The sequence below is a fragment of the Apus apus genome, chromosome 8 (assembly GCF_020740795.1).
Source record: "Apus apus isolate bApuApu2 chromosome 8, bApuApu2.pri.cur, whole genome shotgun sequence".
NCBI lineage: Eukaryota > Metazoa > Chordata > Aves > Apodiformes > Apodidae > Apus > Apus apus.
Genome location: NC_067289.1, coordinates 21,127,979 through 21,146,690, shown reverse-complemented (window position 1 = coordinate 21,146,690; position 18,712 = coordinate 21,127,979). Strand labels below are relative to the sequence as shown.

Sequence of the window (18,712 nt, the reverse complement as noted above, 5' to 3'; positions counted from 1 at the left end):
CACAGGCATTGCAAACACTAGCCCAGTGGGTAATTCTCTGAATGAGATGCACTTTGCACTCACAGCAGTACTGAAATTCAGCAGCTCCCAGGACTGAGATTTATTCCATTTTACCAATAAGAAAGCAACTAATAATAGTTTTTAAAAGAAAGAATTTACCATGTAAGTGAAGATAAAAGGCCAAATTCTGATCTTTTTACTCAGGCTTGTGTCAGGTATATTTGGTACCGCTTCATATAAAGGACAGATGTCACAGATGTTCTCACAGAATAAACCCCAAATGAATACCATCAGAATCAGGATCTGAAATTTCATCACAAAGGACATATAATGTTCCTAGTATCATGAAATCACTTGTATGGACAAGGAGAACCTGAGGACTAGGTCCATTCTGGGAGGAAGAAGGGCCTTCTACCACCAGTGGCCCAAACGCTGAGCTCCCTCTGAAATGCCTTTTGGTTGCACTGAAACCTCAAGAGGTGAAGGCTGGGACACTACTGGCAGTGATAAGCTCCTGCAGCAATAAGCCTCTCTCAGCAAAAGATCTACCATCCACTCACCTCCATGTTTGTCTGAGAGCTCTCCTCAGAGCAGAAGTGGGTGCCCTTAAACTTCAATTTGTGCTGATGTGACTGAACAGCCATCTCAAATAAGTATCACTCAAGAGATGAGTCTCATTGGAGTCAATGGTCTACTCCCCACATGAGTAATTTTTTCAGCCTGGGGTCTTGCCTACCCATCCTTCACAGAGCACTTCAGGTTCCTGTGAGACCATTCGTTACAGCCATTTTTTCCTCCCCTTCCAGTTGAAAGGTTTGGAAAGGTGTCAGAAGATTAGTACCATGCAAATTGCAAAAAGGAAGTGTCGCTGAGCTAGGAAGACTTCACAAAAAACAGCTTAGGGGACTATACACTATCCAGAGTAAAATTTTATGGCAGTCCATAAAATTGAAGTATGAGCCAAGGGTTAACAACCTTGAATTTTGCCCTTAAAATTAGTGCAAGAAAATCTGCTTCATTATAAATACAGCAGAACTATATAGCGTCCTGTTGATTGATGGGCCCAGGAGCTACCTTTGTTGGCAGTCTTTTAAGCAGCAATCCTTCATTTTGGTCTTAATAGTGAGATAGGCACCTCCTTCCCCATTGAGCTATCAATTTTTACCTGCCAATACTGTTTGATGAGCTTGCTTGTATGCTGCTCAGTGCCTCCTGTCAGCCAGTATATATGGTCTGCAATCATGGTGCTCCTGATGACAAAAGCAGAATAAATGGGTGTCCAAGGAGAGAAGGATGTATATAGCAATATTTAAAGGAGGTAATATTAATAGTGTAAGATGAGGTTTGTATCAAAAGATTAACATAACTTTAAGACAAGTATCAGTAAACATTTTTAGCTAGTTAAACTATCTGCGAGCAAAACAACCCTGTATTTTCTCTTGATAGCGTTTCCATAATTTAATCTGAGAAAGTATTTAATGTCTGCTATACAATATTTTGGTTTTTTCCTTATTTTGCTTTTACGTATTTGTGGGTAAAATATCTCATATGTAAGTACATTTATTTGAGGACAGCATCAGCATCACCACTAACACCCTGTAGCTTGGCAGCCTGAGAGTATCACTTGCCTATGGCAAACTCAGACACAGGTAACCTTTGATTAAACTATATCTTAAAAAAGGCAACAAAACCCAACCAAAAGTAATCAGCTATCTTGCTACCTAACCGAGTATGCTTTAGTACTCCCACTGTCTGTGACAATCATGGCATTACTCTTTCTAGACTGAAGGATATTAAAAAACTAGTGTGCAGTGGATATTAATGCAGAGTCTTAGCAGACTTTAGAAAATCGGTTTGCTTTTATGGCTGCCTCTCCACACTGTTCTCTGTTTGCTTTCCTCTAGAGATTCCAAATCCAATTAAATGTGACTAGATGTAATTCCAAATTGTCACTTTAGTCAATTAAACATATAATAATCTTGTGTACCTAATTACTAGCACCAAAAGTTTATTTGTTGATGTAGTGCTATCAGTGTGTACTTTTGCATGTTGCCCTTATCATTGCCTATATATTAATTGTGCTTTGACGTTACTGTAAATTGAATTTGAAATTTCCCCCTAGTTAGAAGTGTCTCACAAACGGTAATCCCAATCCTGTCGTAATACCCTTTCAGGATGTACTTTCCAAGGTTGTATTATGTTCTTAATGAGATCTAACAAAAAATACACGGATTTAACAATAAACATTTCAAAGCTGGCCCGGTATCAGGGGGTAACATATTGTTACAAACAGGAAATAAATCTTCCCTTAGATGTTCTCATACAGCTCCCATTAATTTCACCAGGAAAAAAGCAATTCAGTAGGATCCACGGTTTTCTGCATAAGGACTGGATTTAGCCATAAGCTTTATGGAATGTTCGTTCAAATCAACAGCAAAAATCCTCTTGACTGCACTAGAAGAAAGAGCAGTTTCTAATTGAACACCGTTAGCCCAGCTGGCACAGGATGAACAAAGGCTGAAATCCTCATTGCCTTGAAAATCACTGGGTGTCTCCATCCCAATTTTAGTTCTCAGTTCCTTGGCCATCAGGGAGCACACATAGGTCAGGACCAACACTTGCTACTGTGACCTTGGGGCTTACAAGGGACTTAAAAATTTCCACTTTCAAAGAAATACAAGCATTAAGGCTCTATGTGGCTGGCCTATGTCCAACCTCAAATGAGCTCGAGTCAGAGAGTTTTCTCTGGAGGCCTCCAAGGCTCAATTCACAGAGCCAAAGTGCCACATTTATTTGGAGGGTCCTTCTTTGGTTTACAATAGACTACTTTTCTCTATTTTTTACAGTGTACAATGCAATGCTTCCATTTCTTTCAGCACACCAACAAGGAACAAAGACATTTGCTTTCACAAAACTTAGACAAAAATATAAGAAAGAGACTGAGGCCGAGTTGCTTCGTTGTTCACTGGAACTCCACAGAGAAAAGGAGCTCTATCGTTGAGTACAGTAGGGATGGGGAAGATTAATTCCACTCCCCATCCAGGATTTGGGGAGAGAGGAAAGTGGAAGTTCCTGAAAGAATTTTCCTGATACATTAACTGGTATTCCCAGAAGCAGAATGAGGGACCAGTCCCTGCCTTGTTGCAGTATCAACACTGTATATTAAATGTGATATGTAATGTTATCAGTTGGGATCAGCTGTTTCATCATGTGGAGATTTTGGACAAGTGGAGATTTGGAGATGTTGGACCGGAAGAGACCTTGCTCTCATTTGTACCTCTGGAGTTCAACTCTGAACCCCCATGAGCATGAGGAACCAAAGGTACAGAAGAATGGGAAAATAGCTCCCATTTAGACCATCTAATGCCTTTTTCTTCATGAAATGCCATGTTTTATTTTTACAGCTTTTAAAGATATTTGGATTAAACTCTAATGGTAAGGAGCAAAGAACAAACATTTTCTTTCTACTTCTGCCACAACAACTTCATTGATATTGACAAATGTTGGCCTCATATTTACAGAACCATCCACCAGTTATGAGTTAATCATATGAAATGTTCACAACACACCTGAGTTTCAGGTGTGCAGCCCACTGAAGAGCTCTGAGAACTGAAGTATTTCTGACAATACACCTTAGGAAACATCAGAGAAAATGTGACACTTAGTTCTTTCAAAACATGAAGCTCTGTATTAAGTTTCTTTTTTCCTAGTTGGTAGTTCAGGCCAGTATGAACTTCCATAACATGACCAACCCCATCTGTGTTAATGTGGTAAATTTGGAGCCAGAGGTGTCTTGCAATATCTGCTCAATTCAGCCACTTGGTGGTGCAGAACAATAAGATATGTTTCTATACGTGCAAGAGAAGAGCACACCACAGATCATCAGCTGTATCCCTCGGCCCTTCTTCAACAGGACTTGTACTAGAAGAGTCAAAGGTGGCTTTTGCTGCATGGCAGCTGCTGGCATTGACAGCCTATGCACAGCCAAATCCTTTCCAGCAGCCACGCAAGCCTGTGATGAGAAAATGGATGGTATGAGTACTGGAAACATGGAGTTTTGTGGCACACACTAAAGTGTTACCTTGCCAAAGGCGGCAAGAAATGAACACTGTTGCTAAAGGCTTGTGTGTTCCTTTACCACTGTAAACACTGGGAAAAATAACAGGGCAAGACTGAAGGTCAGCTCCTTAAGCCTTGACTGCTCCCCTTGAGCTGCACAGGATGGAAAGGAGCCCTGAAGGGGAGAGGAGGATTTCTCTGCAGATGGCAGAGCCTGAGGAATAATCACAGCCTATGCACATTAGAGTGACTTTCAGTCTTCTATGCTAACTAGCCCAAATCACTGCTTGGATCAGGAGGCTGATAAATAGCAGAAAATCACCTTTGCTCCCTACTTCAAGTGATCTCACCTGGATCTGCATTAAGTGGCACTAACAGAAGGCCTCAGGCTCTGTTACATTCTGTTAAACCTGTGCAGACCTACTGTTTGGAAAGGGTAAGTGTATCTCTATTTTTTCAATTTAACAGGAGCTTTAATATTTGTGATGCAGACACCTGGGCATTAGAGATCTATAACATAATCGTTCTGAGGCTGAGATGCAAAATGAACTGCTGCTGTCTTCTGAATGACCTTTCTTATTTTCTTCTGAGATTAGAAAAGGAAGATTATTTTTATAACTGGAGTAAGTAGCAGGTTGTCATGTTAATGCAGTTATCCTATTTGAAAAGTGAACAAAATAAGATGTTTTAAGCATCTCCATATAGCCCAAATAAATGTAAAGGTATTACTTTTAGGTTATGGAGGTACCTGGAGACCATTAGATGATGAGAGAGAAACAGAACTTCAGGATACTGAGCAGGAATGAAGTTACTAATGTCTGAATTTGCCTATATGTAGACTAGCCCCAAAATGGGGTAAAAAATGTTCTGAGACTCCTTCTTTATCTAATATGTAGCACCTTGATGTTAATTCCTTCAGAGGACTAAAATTTTTTTTCAGACATTCACTGGTGAACCTTAAATTCACTGAGAATCTGCTGCAAAACTCTTCTGTCCTGCCAAATCCTTCCAGGTTGGTGATGGGGAATGCTTGCTATCTTTGCTGAAGTTTCTGGGTCTTTAGCCCATTGCTAGAAAGCAGAACTAAGCTTCCTGCAAGGAAAATGGCACCTGTATTTAGAATACATTGATTATATTGATTATTAGCTGTCCCAGGGTTGCATGCAGGTAGCAACTCTGTGTGTTTTATTGAGATTCCTATGCAGTGGTAACGAGTATTTCTTGCTTAATGGCAACTGCCATGTAAGGACAGAGAGAATGCTTTATAAATGTCAGCTGAGAGATGCATGGGGAAAGGAAAACCTTTTAAAATGACAGAGGATGCTCAAGAAAACAGGTTGCTAAGCCTGGTAAGGTCTTGGTCTCTCTGTGACCTGGTATGAAGCAACCAGCAGTCGGCATGGATTGAGCTGTGGAGATCCCAGGAGGTGTAGGAGGCCCTGCTGCCTGTGTCAGCTTCACAGTTGAGCTGTTTGGAGAAGGGATGGGGTAGCTGGGATGAGCTGCTTGTAGCAGAGATGCAGTGAAACTTGCAGAGGGACACGGTCTGTGCTTGTTCTGGTCTCTAGCTTGCTCTGCTCTCTTGTATCTCTTTGTACCTCATGCTCCTGGGTTAGGAACATGCCGTGTACTGTCTGTGTTCAGATTTAGTTCTGGCAGCAGGTGTGGAAGAACCAGTATTGAAGGCTGCCTCTTGCCTCCAATGTGAGCCTGTCTGAGCGAGCTGTTGTTTGTCACTTGGACCATCTGAAGTGATAAAGAGTAATGTGTGTGGCACAGAAATAACGGCTGGTAATTTCAGACACAGACTAACATCATATGTCGGTGTCAAATTAAATAATAGGCTGAGTGGACTTTCCTTCAGGCTTTCACTGATCCCAGCACTTGTCAGAGCTGCTTTCTGAGACCCAATTTATGACAGGCTCCATTCACAGCGCTCCTCTGGGAAGGATGGAGGTCACATAGCAGCAGCAGCAGCTCTCGGATCCCTTCGTGCGCGTGGCAGACCCAGACTCGGCTGCTTTCCTAGTCCTGGGCAGCGTGTCCTCCCCGTGCAAAGCTCCTGTCCACAGAGGGGGTGCCTCGCTCCCCCCCTGACCCCCAAACTGCGGCTGCGGGGGGTGGGAGCTGCCCAGGCCTTCTGCTGGTCTGTGCGGGGGGTCCCGCAGCTCAGCAGCCCCCGCCCCCGGGCAGCTGCTGGGCTCTGGGCCCGGAATAAGGGAGTGGAAAAGACCCTTCCTGGCTGCCAGAGCTCTCGGCGCGCTGGGAACCGCGGGGCCCAGAGGGACCCTGGCAGTGCTGAGGGGTGGGGGGTCCGTTGCTGTGACAACCGGTTTTTATTCTTTTTATAGAATTGGATTTTTTGTTTTGTTTTGTCTTTTTCTTGTTTCGGTTTAGGAAAACTGAAACAATTAGGATAGAGAAAGGGTATAAACTTTCCTCTGCTTTTCCAAGAGAAAAGCCAGGCAGGAGGCAAGGGCAGGTGGCAGAGGTGTGTGCAAAGGGCAGGCAGCTGGTGACTCCTTGAGTTTGTATCCCTAATCCCAATTATTTAATTTCTCCTTGGTGCAATCGGGTTCTTTGTCAAATAAAACCGGACCTACAAACTAACCCAAATGACTCACCTGGCTTCCAGCCGCTGCTTTTCCAGTTCTGACCTTAAGGGGGACACAGACCTGAATTCATACAGGGGGGTGAGGTTTACTACTAGTTTGCTTTTGATCTGGTGGGATTATCTGGTTTATTATTACTATTTTTATGGGAATTTTAAAAAGCTGAGTCAGCCATATCACAGCTATTAAGATGCTCAAACTTCTTCCTCCTTAAGGATTGCTTACCCCTACTCTGTGCAGTCAGATGAACATGAACTGTTAGTTTTGGCAGAGGGACAGACAGTCTGTTTTCCCTTGCGTGTATACAACTAATTTCAAGTCACTAGTGTTCTAGCTGGTGATAAAAAAGCTATCTTAAGCTTTTCACAGAACACAGTGACACTGTTAAATCAGCACAGCATTTTGATTAGCAGAAAGATGAGAGCTATGCAGCTCAGTGATGAAAAGGGGCAAAATCCCTTCTGTACTTAAAACTCCAGTTTCAAAGCAAGAAGTTGGCCATATTTTTCTATAAGGTGCAAATTTTCACCTTGCTATGGATGCAAGGCTATTCAGTGTCAGCAGGAGCCTGCACTAAAGAAGTACAGGACGAAAACTGCTTTCATGCCTTGTTGCTCACCTGGATAGACCTTCTCCTGTGGCTATGTAACAGGCAGCTGTGGGGTCACAGCCTTGGTGACTTGCAGGATGCACAGGCTGTGATACTTTTTCCTTCAGAAGCTTTGAGGCTCACCTTTGGGTGTGTGCTACCTTCTAGCATTCTTGCCCTTGAAAGCAGTGGCTGGTGGTTTGGCTGTCCTGTCCTTAGAGACAGCATGGACCTCTGAGGTTCTCCAGCTTACACCTCCCTTTGCACATACATGTCTCTTATCTCATCCTTCCCTAAGGCAGCAGTCCTTATATTGCCAGGAAGGTCGGTTTCTCCTTAGCTTTCTTCAACAGCAGTTTCTCTGTTTTGTGACAGAAGTGAGCCCGGGACTCACTTCTGTTCGTTCCTGAACTTTCCATTCTGGTTATTAAGTGGTCTTTTGACCAGCTGTGTAGGGTCACACCATGGCCGGGGACTTCCAGTAGCTGTTATTAAAGGTTTGATCCTTAGCTTAAAATGCTTTCTTAATACCTAAAACTTCTTGGTAGCATCCAGACTAAATTTATATAAGATGCATTTATGCCCATTTGTTCAAGGGTCAAGATGGTCTTTCAACTGAAATGGGTTTTCTCCCTTCTGAGGTTTAAATCTTTACTGGGTTTGTCAAGAGCAGTCTCCTAACATCAGAGATACCAATAGAGTAGAAATATATTTACTAGCTGACATCTTAGTGAAAGTGGTTGCAGCACTTTGGAATTCATCATTTGTAGATGCTGTGACCCCAAGGTGGTCTTTCTAGGATTGCTTTATGATGCCAAATGGCCTGAGGCTGCACTCCACACAGTGGTATCCTATCACAGTGCTGTCCTGAAGGAGCCACAATGCAGCTGACAAAATTCAGAAGTGATGCAGACACGGGAATTTCAGACTCCTTACATTAATTCAGATGTCCTTGCATTTAGACTGCTTCATATGCTTATTCTCCAGGCACTGGGCTGTACTACTGAAAATCAGACACAGAGGAACTTGAGAGATGCTTAAATTACAGTTGACTCTACTCCTAACCTATGACTTTCTGTGAACTGAAGTATTTGGTCTGGTACTTCCTCAGATGCAAAATCCCAGGGGATTTCAACTTGATAGGTAGGCCGAGTTAAATGTGATTATTGATGCTGCTGGTGCCAAGCAGCACTGTTCTCAACCAGTCATTCCAGTTCACGTACTCTCATCCAGAGTTCTGGATGAGTTTAATGGATTAAGGAACAACTTAAAAAACAAATGAGGGGAGTGAGGAGGCAAGGGATACTTAAAAGAAGAAAAAAAACAACCCAGAACAACAGTGACCTCCTCTTGTGCAAAAAGCAACCAGAAATATATGACAGCTTGTGCTAAGGAAAACCAAGTTTGTATTTCCAGGAACTGCACCTGAGTATCTGGATGCCATGGTCTGTCTGTAACGAGCACAGTATTTTCTGCACCATTAGAGGAGTTTGACTAGGACCAGTGACTCCAGTGAGATGACAGAAGTAGTGCTAAGCTTAGTTTAACACAATCTGCAGAAGCAGCTCTGCACAGTTGCTATAACACTATGTTAAACTAGGCTAAACTCTGAATACTGCTATAGTTGCTGCTTTTGGAACCACTCTGGAGTCAGTCTGTCAGAATGTTCCTCTCCTTTACAAAATACATGATCTCATTTAAAATCATCTAGTTTCCTGAAAGCTACTCAGTGTAGGAGAAAAAGGCTGACACAGTTCCCTCTTGCCTGCTGATGTAGTAAACTTAGTGATTGCTTATCTGCAGTAACACCAAACACAAGTTTTTTATTCATTTTTGAAATAATATTTATGAACATCTTCTTGGTTCCTACTGTCTTCTCAAATTTGGACATTAATATATATTGCTTCTTAGGAAAGACCAGCTGCTGAATGGGTATTTTTCGGTAACTTTTAATATTGTTAATTTAAAAAGTCTTCAGTGTGACTTCTTAAAGGGGAAAACCTTCTTCCTCATCCCAGCACCCTAAACATTTCCCCTTGCATCACTTCACCTGTTGGGATACTAGTGAATTTTTGGGTTTGAAAGTATCCTGGACAGGATTCCCCACCTGTCACAAAGCAACTCTCCTAACACAGCTTGAAAAAGTCTGGTTGTTCACTGGACCTCAACTGTTGAGGATTCAGTAAATAATGATTTCTCTCTGACTCAACACCCCAACAAGATTTCAGGAGGAAAAGACCATTATCAGTGACATATGAAAGGAGATCTGGGAACTATCACAACACTATTATTTTTCAAGGAAATGTTTCACTTTCTTAGATTGAAAAAGTGAGCTGTGGTGGTTTTTGTGGGGTTTTGTTTTGGGTTTTTTTGTTTTTTAAAAGGGGAGCTCATGGTCAAGTGAAATATTCCAGGTTTATCTGAAATCGCATTTCTAAAGAGATTAACAGAAACTGTTTCCTTGTCTTGGGGAACTGACTGCTTCTCTCTGTGCTGATGTGTGAAAGCTCCTGGAGATTACCTTGACATAATCCTAGTGCTTCTCCGGCAGAGGGAAAAATGCTCATTCTGGAGTTTTGGCTGAAATCCAGCACAGAAAATTGAAATTCATCTTCCCAGATCCTCTCTGTAATTCTGCTTGGATAAAGACTTCTTCCATTCCCTGTACAAACTGGTTTGCTGCTATTTTAGTAGCTTGAGAGCTCTACCACTAGCATCCATCTTAAAGGATGGGCAAAGTGACCCTTTCAGTCTCACACCTATTTCGCACTGACTGTTCTGCCATTAGTCAGCTAATGATTTGTGAAATATTTTGTTATATATCTTGTGGCCTCCAGCCCAACAAGTTCCCTGTAAGTGTCTAATGTTAGAAGCAGTGACAATGCATAGCAAGTCACCATTGTGTTTTCCCATGCACTTCTTTCATTTAAACATGTTAAGTACTTAAAAACTTGTGCTGCATGTGGAAACTTTCAGTTTTTGGCAGTGTTATTGCAAGCACACAGGCAGAGCTTCCTCTTGCAGGCTTTCTTCCTGCCAGCAGTTCCCCTTCACACCAGCAATCTCATCAGCTGCACGTAGGCTAAATTTTGCAGCATACCACAGTGTGCCCTGAGATCTTGATTTTTTTTTTTTTTTTTTAAGTTCTTTCCCCCCCCCCATCCACTCAAAGCACATTTGTGGTTCTCCTTAGGTTTATGGGGAAAACCAGGGAATGGAAGATGCTTGTATGCATGGAGGTTTTGTGCCAGTGCAGCCTTGGGACCTGACCAAGGCTTGCTCTTGTGGCTGAGAATGAGGAAGTCCTCCTACAAGCATTAGCCTAACTACAACTAGGGACATAATTGGAATTATTCATGTTATGCCAACTGGGAGGATTGGGGCTCTGTTGCATGTGAGATCATTTACACAAAGCCAAGGCAAAGCTCCTACTGCTTTTGTAAAAGCCTGGATCTAAGATGATATCCTTACTACTGAGACCTGGAATGAGAGACACATAGAGAAACCATGAGAAACCCCCAAACAGCAGAGTACCTTGCAGCTTCAGAGTCTCTAAGCACTGAAACGCAGCAGCCTGGCACAAGTGGGTTCAGAATTATGCTCCTTTAAAAGATAAGAGACATGGAGAAGTTTAGATTTCTATTTTTTAAATCACTAAAAGCTAAAATAAAGCTGTGGCCAAGACATACACTGTATACACTTCTATACAACTCAGCACTCTCAGATGTGGTGTGAGCTATTGCTTTCTCTCGACAGCTGTGACAGATGAACAAGCATTATTAAAATTTGTATTGAGGTTGTATCATAAATGCAGTTTCTTTAGGGTTTTCTGTAGGGTTGCAGAAAAAACTTCTTGTGGCAATATTCTATATTGTCTTTAGCTTGTAGATAACATAAGCAAAAATGCTACAATGCAGCTTGTTCACCCCTGGCTCCACAAACATGAGTGACAGTTGTCAGACCCACCTGCTTAGAAAGGCTGGGCAGCTAGAGTGTATTTTAATGGTAACTTGGAAGATATTTTAAAATACTTTCTGTACAAGTGATACATCCTACGTGGGTGGATCTTGGCGTGTTTCTCAGACCCTTACGTTTAATAGATGCAATTCCAGGTGTAACAAATTACAGGCTTTAAGTCAATATCAGAAAAAGATGGAAGGGTAAAAATAGCATAAGCTAAGCAGTTGGATTGGCAAGGAGGGTGTCCTTCTGATGGGAGCAGGGGGAGGACAAGAGTGATAGCTCCTTCTACATCTAATTACTTCCACTTGTGGCATCTCCAACAAGTGACTGGACGTCTCCTAGCGTTTGGAGAAAAGTGTTTAATGGTAGATTACAACATCAACAAAGATATTAGCACTGCATTCTGTTATAAAGAAAACTTATACACTGGATTTTGTTTCCTCATTGAAATTTTTTATATCATGTTAACATAAAAAACTAATGCTCTTGTGATTTTAATCTACTAATAACTACAGTACTAATTCTCTGCATAACCAAATAATTTATTAAAGTTTACTCATCATCTTGAAACTGTTACATAAATATAAATGTAAACACATTCAGTTACAGAGTCCCATTTATGGAAACACCCAGTGCATTTTGGAAGACCAGTAACTGTCTTTTCTGCGTGTAATCAGCACTCAGGTAGCATATGTGTGGGGCCTTCAGAAGCAGTTTTCAAAAGAAGTTAAAACCTAACAGATCTCCAAGATGCTGTGGGCTTGTGAATGAAATTCAGACTGCAGACCCTTTCTCCAAGGTGTATGGAAGAAGACCTAAAGCTCTGCACGGTTCCATCGACATCTGCAAGTAATTAGGTATATAAGGAGTAGATCAGGAGATCAGAGAAGCTATGAGGCCCTACATCTGTATTGTAGACAGTTAGAGGTTTTAGCTCAGACTAGACCTAGTCTGGTCCTTTAAAATGTCCCTGTGCATGTTGCTGCAAGCTGCCTTGAAGGTCAGCTGTTGTTTGGATTCCTGTGCCTTCGTTAGGTGCTACTTGTATTTTGTGGGCAGCTCATGCAGAATGTGCAGGCAGTTTTCTCTGAAATTAATCTAGTTTGTGAGTGCCAAAATTGCTCTGTGAATAATCTAGTGTGCAGAAAATAGAGAAAACTGGGTCAAGGGCATCAGAATCCTTCTATTGTGCCAATCCAAAATGCTAAAGTAGATGTAACCAGTGATGTTTCTGTTCTGGCACAGTAAAGTTTTACTCTGTATGAGCGGAGTTGCTCTGAGCTCTGGAGATGCAGCTCTGCTGAAGACCATCCTAAGGTGGTAGAGAAACTAGGAAAGATCTCAGAATTGTGCTTTCCCAGGCCAACATTTGAAAAATACCCAGAAAATTGTTTTGAGAGAAAGCATTACCCTGTTGGAACTACCTCTCTGGGAAGAAGGTGTGGAGGGAAAACCAGTGACAAGTGGTATCATGTAACTTAAGGCATTGCTGGAAGAAGTGCAGAACTTAGTGACTGGGAACACATCGAAGTACTGAACTAAAATATATTGTATGGAACAGCACAGGATGTTAAAATGTCAGTTGCTCTTAATGAGGGGAATAAATCACCTTTATCAGTAACAAAATGATACTGCCAACAACAAATACAGTAGTTGTCAGCCAAACATGATTTACATCTGAAGTTTAGGCAATATTGGGGGTCACCAAAACTTGATTTAACCAAAATAAAATTATCAAAAGATCAAATACTATCAGCATTTAATGATTTGACTGAACCAGTAATACCTCGCATAGATGACAACTGGTACTTCTGCAAGCTATTCCAAAGGAGATTATTGCTTCTGTAACTGTAGTCAACAGTCGATGATAGTAATATTGATTTTTTTTTTTCTCTATTTTTTTTCCACCCCTCTCCAAGTTATCAGTCCTACCACAGCCAAGCAATAACACTATGAGGGGAAAAAATTAAAAAATCAATACTTCCCTGGTAGTTAGCAACACATTTTCTGTAAGTCTTTGAGCAGGATGTGCTGTGCTAGGCTTATAATAAATACAGAACTGTAGCAGATTTTAAAAGAATTAGATATCAGCTCTCCCTTTTCCATCTTGATTTTTTTCCTAGTCTCAAGAAGATCAAGTGTTTCCCTCGATCTATAAATTCTATACTGAAAAATATTACAGCATGCCCTAATAACTTGAGCAAACATCAGAAAGTTACCTTTGACTCCTGGCAGTTTGGTTTGATGTTGCTAGGTTCTCTGCAGCCTACAGTAGAATTAATTTCTGCTGTATTACTGCTCCACCCAGAAGTAGCTGTTTGCTCTACTGATGCAGTTCCAGTTTAGTGGCCTTTATGCAGAGCAGGTCTAACTTAATGCCACGTGTACATTAACTAGAGCTGTGCAGAGCTACCCTGGCTGTGAAATCTGGCTCTGATGTGTTTCAGGTGATTTTGCTGAAAAGGAAAAAAAGCCAACCAAACAAAACCTGATAAAAAATAGGAAGCAAAGGAATCATACAAACAAAGGTTAAGAGGAAAACCCTAATTCTGGGAAGTTCTCCTTTAAATATGAGCAGATGGGGGACCCAGCTGGCCAGGCAGAAATGTGCCAGGCTCTGCATACTGAGAGTAAGTCTGTGCTCCAAGATCCACCTCCAGCCATGAGCAGTCTTGATACTAGGCTGGTTAATCCAGTAATTAATTAGGAGGGATGTGTTTCGAGAGGGAGGCTTGAAAGAAGAATTAGGGAGGAAGGTGGTGGACACACCAGCTGCAACACAGTCAGGACAGTCTCTGTGTGGTGATTTGCTCCATGAGTAAAAGCATTGGTCCTTTGGTTTTTTTACTCATGTGCCTTTCATGGGAGCTTCAGGTGGAAAAAGCAGTTTCAACAGGAAACATCTGACAATAGACGGCTCCTATTTTGCACCGAGAAAACTTCTAATCCATGGAACTGCAAATAAAGTCACTACATCTGAAGATTAAAACTTGTGTTCTTGCCAGGTTTTGCCCCCATCTGTCAAATGACTAGGCTAAAGTAAACTTGAAATAGATTTTCATTTATTTTTCATCTTTGCTGTAATCCAAAGACTGCCCTGTTAAAAGCCTTTCGTAAATCATTGGGTCAGTTTTTCTCAACAAACCCGTCCTTAAGTAATGCTGTATATCAGCCTCTTTTTTGACATTTTCATTTTTTCATCTTGACATCTTCTCTTAAAAATAGTACAGTGTTTGTACTATTATCTTTTTTCAAACTGGGAGAAGGGGGGAGGAAGGCATCAACTCTCTGCCCATCATGGCAATCAGAGTATGCGAATCAAAGATGCACACGTTAGTCTCTGGGTTTATCTCCAAGTTTTTATCTCTGTCTTAGTACTGGGTGTTAAGAAAAAAGCTGTGTCAAGAAACTCAGATTGCTACATCAAAACTGCCTACTAGAAATCACATTGCCTTTTCTCTAAGGTGCACATTCTCTATTGAATTCCTTCCCAAATGTGACAGGGATTTAACTGTAATCTGAGTGACATGAAGAAGTGCCTCTGCTGCCATCCACCGCATCATTTGTGTTTGGCCTTTATAGGCCAAGGAGAAGGTCAATGAGATGATTCTATAGATGAAACAGATGAAAAAATACACTTCACCACTAAAGCAGATAAACTCATTTTTCTTGCTAGCACTGTGAGTAAAAGCTAGCTTGTTCCTAGAGCACATGCAGTTATTTCTTTAATTAGAGTAGCAGAAGCTTTTTCATTTTTCTGTTGACCGTGCCTTCCTATGAAACAGTGAGGTCTTCTCTGGAAATGCATTTTAACAGTCAATTAGGACTGACTATTAGAGAGGAATTAGATGATTTGTCAGAAGTCAAAATTCAGTGCTAAAGCAGAATTATGTGTGTCTCTGCAGAGATGTAAAGCTGGTGTGGGGTGAGGCGGTAGTGCCCTGTGCTGCCACGTCCCTGTGTCCCTGGGCTGGAGCGACACTGCACGTGTCATTGCAGGGGTGTTCCTCACCACAGCTTCAAATGCAATGTCACTGCAAGCAATGTGTCGACAGTATCCAGCAGCACCATGTGTTCAGTTGCTGTAGACTAATATAATACTTTTATCTTCAGTGAATACTGTCAATCAGTACAGCTGGTGATTTAGGCCAAATGTACTCACAGGTGAACTTGACAAATCCTGTACAATTACACTACATCTCAACTTTCTTCTTTTTCTTTGTTTCATCTAGGTGACAGGCAGCTTATTATCTGCAGTGTAGCACTGGTCATAGATCAGTTTGAGTCTGCCATGCTCCCTTCTGTGATCCCAAGGGCTGGCTTAAGAGTTCAGCTCTACTAGAGGCAGTCAAATTTCTGAACCCTTAGGTAGCCAGGAATCAACCTCATCATATTTTTCTGCAATTTGCATGTGCAGCTATGTTATGATTTTATTTAAAATTCATTTGGGGTCCTCAAGGTAGTACATTTGTTTGCAGCCAGCTTGGTGTTCTAAACCTCTTCTCCTCCCAGTGCTGTTGTAGGGAACTAAGAGGGATGTGTCTGGGATACAAGGAAGCTTGCAGGCTTCCTTGTTCTGTGTGGGTTTACCAAAGCTGACCTCCTGAAGAGTAAAAAAAATCCCTGTTATAACAAGCTGGTGGAAATATTAGGTAGGCTTGTGAAAGCAGGCATGCAGAAGCATTTTCTCCCAGAGAACAAGATTGTGGTGGCTTCAGTGCTGGCAGGCATGAATAATTGAAGGGACAAGAAAGGTGTCTGTGGTGAGGAGACATGGGAAGGGACATGTCGGGGAGGTAGGGCCTTTCTTCTAAACTTGGTTTCAATCTCTTGGTGACTGAACAGGTTCAGACCTGTAGGTCCATGGGGAGGCTGGGACCACTTGTCAGATGTAGCTACAAGAGTAGCCATACTGAATACTGCTGATCGAGGCAAATCTGGCAGTTAGGAGTCGGTCTCGTTGGTGCTAATCTGATAAACCATTAGGAATTCCTTCTAATACACTCATCACCACTGAACCAAACAAATGGTTTCAAACAAAGACAGAAAAGCTTCTACGAAATTTAGGTGGATCAAGGATCAGGACCAAATCTGCTTGTGCTGGAGGAAGACATCCGACTTGTCTTTGTGCTGTTGGAATCTTGTGTTCAACCCACCAGAAACAAATGCAGTTATAGCATCTATGGGTGATGACCTTCAGTGCACAGAAGAAACCATCTCATGAAGTTTTCATATCTAAACAGATAGAAAGGGAAGAATTGTGTGTTCCCAAAAAAGGTTTCACACAATGCCTTTTCTCTGTCAGTAAAGTGAAATATAACTGCCATGCTAAAAGGTTTTGCAGCAGCAATTTGCTTTGAATTGCAAGCATAAGATAAATGTGCTAAACAGGTCTTGGTTCCTCAGCTGTGAAGGTGGTAAAAAGGAGAATGTTCTCCAGTCCAGAACCAAAAGATATTTAGAAAGATCTTGTTTCAAAGCACTCAAAACATCCTGACACAAGTGGAGATACTCTGCATTCCCTCTCTTGTTTGCATAATGTACTGCCCACTTGCTTTCCAGCTCTACAAGTACCACTTTCTTGACCACCAGTTTTTCTGATGCTATTACTACTGCTGTCGTGTACTTGACTCTAATGAAACAGTTCAATGTTGTTGGGCTTTTCCTTCTATGAGGAACTGTATTTCTTCCAGGACTTTTTTTTTTTCCCCCCAAAAAAATATGCCTTTCCTAGATAGATTTCTGCCAGGTAAATACCTTTGCAATATAGCATCATCAAAGCCCCAGGTAATATAGACTTTGACCTCCACGGAGAAGCTGTGTCACTAATATACCAACCTGGAAATAACGTATGATTCAGAGCTAAGAATCAGAATCCAGGGAGAAGACTTCTCATTTAAAAAGTAATAAAAAGTTGAAGTACATAGAAATATTTGAAATGCTGCATGAGGAGGAGTTATTTTTTAAGAGTACTCTGGTTTATATTATCCAGAGCATCTCAATGGAATAGCTTTGTATTAATATCTCATCTATTATGTATATTGCAATATGCCTAACACAATTGCTGAAGTAATTAGGTGCTGCTAATTCTTTTCTTTCCTTTTCTTCCCTTTTCTGGGGAGGTAAAGAGATTAGGAGAGTAGTTTGGAGCAAAGAATACATTATACTCCAGACTTCCCACAGATTAGAAGCATCAGCCATTATGTTCCTCATTTTTCTACTTCTACCAAAAAATCTATGCTCTTCATGAACTCTTCTCATATTCTGTCTCCATTCTAATGCCCCTGTACCGTCGCATCATTGCATTTTTTATTTTTGATTATTTCATCTTTCCCTAGAGTTCCATTCTTCAACTTACTTTAATATAGTCCTATTTTGAAGGTGCAAAATAAGGAAGCTAGGGGATGAAGAAGTAGCTGAATTTTGATTTATTTATTTTTTTTTTAGGCTGAAAACTCTGAATTAATGTGTATTAAAGAGTCCTGATTTATCCTGTCTATAATACACAGATACTGCATAAAGCTTGATCATTAATAATTATTTCAAACCTTTTGTAAGGGTTTCAGAAATCACTGGATATAGAATTAAATCTGTGAGGCTTCAGCTGTTTTAGATTTCTTCCCTGCTGAGCCTCCTGAAGAGATTCCCCCTGTTAAGTCATCACTAGAGCAATCGTGTGCTACTTAACAGAGGTGCTATTTTCTACTTCATGTGTGTCCCTAGGAATTGTGCAAGAGGCATTAGAGAGCCCTGCCTTCCACCGAACACACAAAAAGGCATAGCAGAGAGAGCTTTACAGATTTGTTACCTTCTCCATGCATTGCCTTTTCAGGGAGGAGCTGGGGAGAAAATTGGCAGTGGGTCGTGCTGCAGAGCAGAGCCTGCAAGGGCACAGGAGAAGCTTTGCTCATCCCCAAAGATTTTGAATAGCTCCATCTAGCAGTCCTCATTAGCATGAATGTGTTTGTCAGGTATTATTTAGAGAGAACATTAAAGAAACATGCCATGATATCTAATTCCTCTTCTTCCCCTCGCCCCTTATGTCCACAATTTCCAGATTGAGGGAAGAAGGGCAGGGAGCAAAGCCCAGGGATCTCTGGGAGGAGGCAGGTGGTGAGCAGCCTTCCAGATGGCACTTCCCACCAGCCATGGGCTTCCTGTGGCATGATAGCAATCCCATTGGGAGAAGGTATGACTGTTCATCTATGGCACCAGCAGCCCCATTGCACTTGGGCAGGGAGTGATCAAAAGGAGGCAGAATTGAAACAGAATGCTTTTTGTCACTTACTACTGGGTAGGTGATGTTAACCTCTCCCATGTTTTCTAGTGCTTGATCTGTGCACAGGATCACTATGAACAGCAACCTGGTTAGGCAACTGGATCAAGCCATGTATCTGTCCTTCAAATCCCTTGTGCCATGAGGACCATAGCAGCTGAGGGAGTGTAGGTGCAGAGGCAAAATTTCCAGTAGAAGGGATCTCTGTTATTT

At 41.6% G+C, this 18,712-nt stretch overlaps 1 protein-coding gene across 1 annotated transcript in view; it reads right to left on the bottom strand.

Annotated features, from left to right (window-relative positions):
- SPATA16 (spermatogenesis associated 16) overlaps positions 1-18,712 on the bottom strand; it is a 206,992-nt gene that overhangs the window by 39,390 nt on the left and 148,890 nt on the right. The window contains 3 exon segments of the mRNA XM_051626587.1: positions 1,166-1,250; positions 10,795-10,810; positions 10,813-10,850. Of these exon segments, the coding sequence (XP_051482547.1) occupies positions 1,166-1,250; positions 10,795-10,810; positions 10,813-10,850 (139 nt within the window).